Source organism: Plecotus auritus (genome assembly GCF_963455305.1).
Source record: "Plecotus auritus genome assembly, chromosome: 1".
NCBI lineage: Eukaryota > Metazoa > Chordata > Mammalia > Chiroptera > Vespertilionidae > Plecotus > Plecotus auritus.
The window spans coordinates 81879671-81888323 of NC_137770.1; the positions used below are offsets into that span (position 1 = coordinate 81879671).

The 8653-nt window shown below is 39.1% G+C and overlaps 1 protein-coding gene across 1 annotated transcript; it reads left to right on the forward strand.

Moving 5' to 3' along the window:
* Positions 1–6951: 6951 nt before the first annotated feature.
* Positions 6952–7404, forward strand: LOC308248651 (ribonuclease K3-like; the record flags this gene model as incomplete). Its single annotated transcript, XM_080668814.1, has 1 exon — positions 6952–7404. The coding sequence occupies one exon, from the start codon at positions 6952–6954 to the stop codon at positions 7402–7404; it is 453 nt and encodes a 150-aa protein (XP_080524940.1).
* Positions 7405–8653: the final 1249 nt, after the last annotated feature.

Sequence of the window (8653 nt, forward strand, 5' to 3'; positions counted from 1 at the left end):
GGAATGCAAGAACCAAGTCAAAGAATTGAAATACAAAGAAGCAAAAAACACTCAACCGAAAAAGCAAAAAGAAAAAAAAATCCAAAAAGTTGAAGATAGTGTAAGAAGCCTCTGGGACAACTTCAAGCATACCAACATCCGAATTATGGGGGTGCCAGAAGAAGAGAGAGAGCAAGATACTGAAAACCTATTTGAAGAAATAATGACTGAAAACTTCCCCCACCTGGTGAAAGAAATAGACTTACAAGTCCAGGAAGCGCACAGAACCCCAAACAAAAGGAATCCAAAGAGGACCACACCAAGACACATCATAATTAAAATGCCAAGAGCAAAAGACAGAGAGAGAATCTTAAAAGCAGCAAGAGAAAAACAGTTAATTACCTACAAGGGAGCACCCATACGATTGTCAGCTGATTTCTCAACAGAAACTATGCAGGCCAGACGGGAGTGGCAAGAAATTTTCAAAGTGATTAATAGCAAGAACCTACAACCAAGATTACTCTACCCAGCAAAGCTATCATTCAGGATTGAAGGGAAGATAAAGAGCTTCACAGATAAGAAAAAGCTGAAGGAGTTCATCACCACCAAACCAGTATTATATGAAATGCTGAAAGGTATTCTTAAAGAAGAGGAAGAAGAAAAAAGTAAAGATAAAAATTATGAACAACAAATACATATCCATCAACAAGTGTGAATTAAAAACCTGAGGAACAGAATAATCTGGTGAATATAATAGAATCAGGGGCATAGAAAGGGAGTGGACTGATAATTCTCAGGGGGAAAGGGGTATGGGGGCGTTCAGGAAGAGACTGGACAAAAATCATACACCTATGGATGAGGACAGTGGGGGGGAGGTAAGGGCAGAAGGTGGGGTGGGAACCAGGTGGAGGGGAGCTATGGGGGGAAAAAGGAGAAACAACTGTAATAATCTGAATAAAGATTTATTTAAAAATATATATATATATTTAAAAATATATTTTAAAAAAAAAGAAATGACTCACTTATGTAATGACTTGTAAGGATTCTTCTACTTCTGAAATGAGTTGATTTGCACATAATTCACAAATTCTTAAGCTAACAGGCACTTTTATTTTTACTCAACACTTTCAATAAACCAAAATGCAGCCCTTTTTGTTAGGAGTTGATTTGCTCCATTGATTTTTTCCCCACACAATTTCTAGTTTTCATTACATTTAAATTAAATTTGATATTTTCCTTTTTTATTGAAAAAAAGTTGCTTTTATTAAATAGTGAAAAGATGTTGGTTAAAAGCAGTATAGGAAGAAAATGGATTTAAGTGTATTTAATATAAATAGCGTGTGTTGTTGCTTGAACGTTCTCATATCCATTTTACCCCCATTTGGATAGCTGCATATTCACTTTCCTTAGGGCATTATCCTTTCTCTTTCCATGTGCAATTTGGTGAGGCTGTCCATCCAGGTTTCCAATCTCCTCTACAGAGCAAAGTGATAATCATGACGTCAAGTGAAGCTAACTGGACGCTCTTGTAGAAGGGCAGAATATACCACCTTAAATTATGCCTCTTTGGCTTAAAAATTAATTTCAGAAACAGCACACGAAGAAGTAGTCCTGAAAGCAAAGTATAAATTACCCCTTTGTGGATTTAAAAAAAAAAAAAATGCATTCTATGGAGAGTATACTGAAAGGGTGATCTGATCATAAATTCCTAACTGGGCATGTCATGGTGGGTAGTCAGCCCCAGGCATTAACTGTTTAGTAAAAAGTGACTTATGTAAGCCCTGTCCATTGGTGTGTATGTGCGTGTGTGTATCTACCTTTGAAATAAGCAGTAACCACTCTCAAGAGGGCACATAATTTTTAATCCAATCCCAACCTTGTTTTCTCCCAGCTCTTCCTTACTTTCCTTCCTTAATTTAAAAAGCATAAAGGAAGCTGTTATTCTCCAGATATTTGAGATCTTGCTACCCTGGCATATGTTCTGGGAAGCCACCGCTTTCCAATACTATCATGAGAGTGCACCAAGGAACGCGGAAGGCCGATGGACCTTGACCATTAGCAGGGCTGATGCTAAGCACCGATTGTTGGTGTTGAGATAGTGGTGGCTCAAAGCAATTTCCTGACCTGATAGCCTCCAAGTAAATGTTTACTAGGCCTTACTAATCTTTACTGATCTTTACTGACCTTAGAGATGGTCTGTCTGCTACCTGTTTACCATGCTTTACTGAGGGCAAGATGTGTATCTAAACTGAATAAAAAGCAGATAAGGCCAGGTTTCAGTGTGTCTCTTCAAGAAAGAGGCTCCATTTGGCCCCCAATGCCTTCTAAATTCGTATTTCTTGTATAACATTTTCATTTGTGCATTGGCCCCTCCTTCAGATCCTAAACTCCCGCCATGAAGGTTGCAGCAATATGTTGTCAATTTGGCTCAAATAAAAGCATAAAAATTCTCCACATTTTGGATGTTTCTTATGTAGACACTTTTGTGGGGTAAACTTTTGTGAGTCTGAATTTCAAGTAGTGATGCAGGGTTAAAAAAAAAAAAAAAAGGAAGTGGGTTTATGCCCATTAAGCCCTGATCTCCAGCTTACCTAAGCTTATTGGGTTTCAGCTATTTCCAAAGACCAATTCCTCAGCTATATTTTTTCATATTATAATCTCTCCCACATTCTTCCAATAAATCCCCACCCTACTCTCACCACCATTTACACTTTTTTCCCCTTAAGTTACCTCAAATTGCTTGTTTGCTTGCAACTAAAACTCTAATGTATAAAATCAATTTTCAACATTTGTGACCTTCATGATCACTAGCATGTTTATGCCATCCAAATTTTGGAATTTTTCATGTATACTAGATGCATATTCTATAAGAAATATCAACTTTCTTTAGTACAGCACATAGTCTCCTACATAATCTGACTTCTGTTTACCTCTCTGGCCTCATCTCCTATCATTCGCTTCACTTTTCTCTTAACAGCAGTCATACCTAGCCACTTACAGATCTAGGAATATACCATACACATTTCAACCACTGGAACTTCTTTCGAACTTGTTGCTACTGTCCTATGTTTATATCTCACTTTAGTTCCATGATCATTGAGAAGTCTGTAAGCTCCAATTCATGGTGATCCCTCCCATCTGTTAAAAAACAAAATTCAATGGAGTAAATTTGAAGACCTAATTGGCTTTATTAAGCAATTCATAAATCCGACAGTATCCCATCTAACAACTAGAAGGATGTTCTGAGGGGTTGTACAAAATGGAATGTTTTAGAGGAAGCAGGATGGGGCATCAAAGCTATTAATGAAAGAAAAGAAAGGATTATTTTGGGTCTGGAACAACTTTTCTTTGGGGGAAGGAAAGAGAAAGGGATTCATTATGTAGATTGTCTCTACTTTCTATGGGGGATGGAGAGAGCTTACTGGACAGATTACCTTACTTGGCTTGACCAGAAAATTCCATACTGGTTGATTAAGATTATGCTTATGGGAGAAGTTGAAATTCAAATTAGATCAGGTATTAAACCTACATTTGGTATTGTTTAAAAAAACAAACAAATCTGTAGACCTAAAACGGCATCATTTGTGCTAAACGTCTATGATATCAAACTCAAATTCTTCCTATGAACTGTAGGGGAAGAAGAAGTTTTCTTTGTCTTTGGATCCCTGGCTGGTTCTAAAAGTTAAACTGACAAAGACAAATCAAAAAAAAAAAAAGTACAAATTTTATTAAATTTGTACATGTAGATGGGAACCTTCATGAGAGAATAAAGGCCCAAAGAAGTGACTGATAGATCGTCCCTCCCCCCAACTGGTGGGCAGAGTTATGACATAACCTGCGTCTGCGCTGGAACATCCCCGAGACATTCAACCACCAATCAGCATGTGCCAAGTGCCCTGGGGCCCACCCCTTCCCATTCTGCCCTGGGTCCCTACCTCTTCCTGTTCCTCCCCTCAAAAGGCGTCTTCACCGCTCCACGTGTTGCTGTTCTCCTAGGCTGCTCTCCCAGTCTGCGAGGCAGTCCGGCTGGGTCCTTCCTTCTCCTCCTCCCCCTCTTCTAATCCTGGTTTCTCTACCTCCTCCTTAACGAATCTCGCTCGTTAGTGCAGAATAAACTTCCTCTTTAACATGTCTTGGTCTCCGACTCCTGTTTCGTGCCCCTCAAACCTTGCAGTGACCAGAGCAGGAACTTTTTATACCTTTTAGGAAAAAATAAATAAATTTGTGAAAATTTGACAAAACAAAGGGCAATTGGTCTATGGATAGTAAATGGTAAACATAAGGGCTAGTTTGGAGATTCCTCTGGTGCCTTCTCTGGGCTGATTAAGAATCTGTCTTCAGTAAAAAAATTTATTTCCTGTCTTTAGGCTGAAAAGGTAGGTTCAGGAGCTTTTTCGGCATTTACTGATTCAGCACAAAACAATGTTTATATCAATGAGTCATATTTTGCGGTGACATAGTCTTGTTTTCTTGAGCATAAACATAAAATATTTCTCCATTTATTTTCCATCTATTTTGATGTCTTCTATTAGAGTTTTATAGCTTTCTGCATTGTGATCTTATACAATTTTATTAGATTTATACCTAAGTATTTCATTTTTCTTTGGTGCTAATGTATGTATTTGTGGGGTTTTTTTAGTTTCAAATTCCATTTGTTCATTGTTGATATATAAGAAAGCAATTGATTTTGGTATGTTAACCTTGTCTCCTTCAATTTTGTTATAAACCAACAACATTTTTTATGCTGTAGATAATCAGAGCCGTGAAAAGCATTAGACTCCCTAGCTGGTTTGGCTCAATGGGTAGAGAGTTGTTTCGAGGACTGAAGGGTCTTTGGGCAAGAGAGGGAGAAAATCAATTGATGTGTCTCTCTCACATCAATATCTCTCTCTCTGTCCCGCCCCCTACCTTTCACTCTATTTAAAAATGAATGGAAAAATACCCTTGGGTGAGGATTAACAACAAAAACAGACAAGTATTAGGCAACAGTGTTCCACTATTATATTTATGCTGAAGGGACTAATCTGCAAATAATATGTAGAATGGGTTGGAAGGAAAAGAGGCTAGAGATAGGGAGTCCATGTAGGAGGCTTTCTTGTGAACCCTCCATGAGACAACGAGATTCTGAATACAGGTATTGCAGCACCAATGGGAAGGTATGAATAAATTCAATAGGCAAATACCCCAAATTTCCCTTCTTTTTTGTGTGTTTGGGTCTCTTCACACAGAGTTTCCTTCTGGGGATGCCCTTACCATCCTCTTCACCTAACTTCTAATTAATGATCAAAACTCAGCTCAGGTGTTGTGCCCTCCAATGATCCCTCCTCTCTACTGTCTGCTCACATTCCCCTGTCAATTCCTCTATCAGAACTAACATGCTATTTATAATTATTAATTCATAATGAATTTGTCTGTTCACCTGTTTCTTTTGTTAGAACATGAGCTCCTGATTCTGAGTAGCTCAGTATCTGCTCTAAAAATGTCCACAAAAATGAATAATTTATTCAAGTCTGTTGTTGGAACTTACAACATTACCAAGTATGTGGCAGCTATTATATCAGATTTACTTGGTATATTTTCTCTTAAGAAACTGAAATCATAGAACTTCAAAAAACTGAAACTTCAGATCAGAAAGGAAGCAGGCAACCCACATCCGGAAGTGATCAATTCCTCAAAACTGAGTTTTGAGTCACTGTTTCTTTAAGTAAGCTTACTCTTCTTGTGCCTCTAGTGCAAGCATGTCAAATTTGCAGCCCATGGGCCACATGCGGCCCACAACCAATATTTTCGCGGCCCAGCCAATATAACAGGATGTAAGAAACATTTTAATAAAAATTTCATAACTTAATTTTTACAATATCCTGTTATACATAATTATTAATAATGAACTACAACATTTGAATATGACTGATTACTATAATCATGTTGCATTCATTTCCCTTACGCACCTTAAGCGCAAGCACACCATTTCTCTCCACTAATACTAGCAGCGAATATTTTAGCAGCTGATTGCCACATCATTAGTCTTGGACTGATTTGTTTGGTGTGTGCAACAGGAAATATTTCACTTACAGAGAACAAGAAAAATTGATACATTTGCATTAGGCTTATTAATTTGTGCAGCTATTCAGTGTCTGGTAAGTTACTGTTCCAGAAAAATATTAATTTTTATTAAAATGTTCTATTATTTTATGTTAACGATTACTCATTTATTTCAGCCTTCTGTATTTAGCATGTCTCTATCAAAATAAACCTACGCTTCTATGAAAATTAAGGCTTTTGTTTTTTGTGGGCCCACATAAACTTAAACCTTGTTTATTTGGCCTGTGTTAGCCTTTGAGTTTGACATGCTTACTCTGGTGATATTGATAGGATTTTAAACAGCAAGTTGGAAGGCCTAAGTATCTCATCCACATTGCGCACAAGAAGTTTATCTTCCAAGCCCTCCTCTTTCTTAAGGGCTAAGAACTTTCCCTTGAGAAGGCAGGCAGCTCTGGAATGCCTGGGGAAGAAACAGCCTACAAAAGCCTGTGAACCTGGGACTAACTACTGCTTCTGTTTCCAGTGGGAGCACCAAGGCGGAAAGCTGGTAAGAGAAGCCTCAGGGCTGGGCAGACTGGGACAGTGAAGATGGCTGGCAGGTCCAAGTCAAATAGATAGAGGATAAATATTTCAGGCAGGAAGGGGGAAGAGACAAGGTTTCTGACATGGGGGCCGTCAAACCCATGAGCATAGGACAGAGAAGAATCAGATCTGGCCAATAAGAGGAAAGGTCTTCTTCAAATTCCTCCTCACTGGGCTTCAGGCTCATCAGAGAATTGTGTAAGACTCAAGTGAGAAAGAAGATGGTTAGAAGAAAAAAAAACTATGAAATCTTAAAAAGCACAATAAAAATCTAAATGGTTATAAATAACAATTTTACTCTTATTGCTTATACTACTACTGTTATCTTCCCTCTTCCTACACAGAAAGATGGTGCTAGATCTCCTGGGACGCTTTCCTCCCCTCCTATTGCTGCTGGGACTATGGGGACCAGACTATCCATTTAATGCTTTGCCTAAGGCTCAGTGGTTTGAAATTCAGCATATACAACCAAGCCCTCTCCAACGCAACAAGGCAATGCATGGTGTCAATAATTATACTCAGCACTGTAAGCTTCAAAACACCTTTCTGCATGACTCCTTCCAGAATGTGGCTGCTGCCTGTGAGCTGCCCAAGACTGTCTGCAAGAATGGCCAGAACAATTGCCACCAGAGCCCAAAGCCTGTTAACCTCACTAACTGCAATCTCACTGGAGGGAAGTTTCCTAACTGCCGCTACAAAGATGCTGCCCAGTACAGGTTCTTCATTATTGCCTGTGACCCCCCTCAGAAGAGAGACCCTCCCTATCATTTGGTTCCTGTACACTTAGATAAGGTTGTTTAAAGTTTTTACCATTTTGCCTTGCACTTGGTACAGGTCCCTTTATGCTCTCCTGCCTTCTCTTAGGTTGATTCCCTGGTTCCCATGGAAGAAAAAAGGAGGGTATTGGGAGAATTAGAGTATCAAGGATACAAGGCCAGAGTTGGGACAAAAAGAAACAGGATACTTTCCTGCTTTGGATCTCTGTGTGTTTCAAAGAAAGGCAATAAGGAAGAGGGCAAAGTAGTGTCCAGACCTCCCTATTTTTAACCTGTAAACTTCTGTCAAGCTTTGTTACACTGCATTAACAGCAGTAAAACACTTTCTGCTGCATTCCAGTGAGTGTGAGTATGAGTGAGAACCCTTTTGTTACCAGAAGAGGACTGACACCAAGTTGGGTCTGCCCCAGAAGCCTTTGGAAATGGGCACTTCTGTGCTATCAGGGGAAAAGAATTTCAGGACACTCACATAGGAGGAGTTTAGCATAGTGGCAAGATTTATTTTCTGAATTATTTATTTTAAATTTCTTTATTGATTAAGGTACTACATATGTGTCTTTATTCCCCCAATACCCCCCCACCTCCCATTAATGCCCCCACCCCCCTGTTGTCTGTGTCCATTGATTAGGCTTACATGCATGCATATAAGTCCTTTGGTTGATCTCTACCCCACACCCCCACCCTCCCCTACTTTCCCTGAGGTTTGACTTTCTTATTGATGTTTCTCTGTCTCTGGATCTATTTTTGTTCATCAGTTTATGTTGTTCATTATATTCCACAAATGAGTGAGATCATGTGATATTTATCTTTCTCTGCCTGGCTTATTTCACTTAGCATAATGCTCTCAATCTCCATCCATGTTGTTGCAAATGGTAAGAACTCCTTTTTTACCCCTGCATAGTATTCCATTGTGTAGCTGTACCACAGTTTTTTAATCCACTCATCTGCTGATGAGCACTTAGGCTGTTTCCAAATCTTAGCTATGGTGAATTGTGCTGCTATTAACATAGGGGTGCATATATCCTTTCTGATTGGTGTTTCTAGTTTCTTGGAATATATTCCTAGAAGTGGGATCACTGGGTCAAATGGGAGTTCCATTTTTAGTTTTTTGAGGAAACTCCATACTGTTCTCCACAGTGGCTGCACCAGTCTGCATTCCCACTAGCAGTGCACGAGGGTTCCTTTTTCTCCGCATCCTTGCCAGCACTTGTCATTTGTTGATTTGTTGATGATAGCCATTCTGACAGGTATGGGATGGTACCGCATTGTTGTTT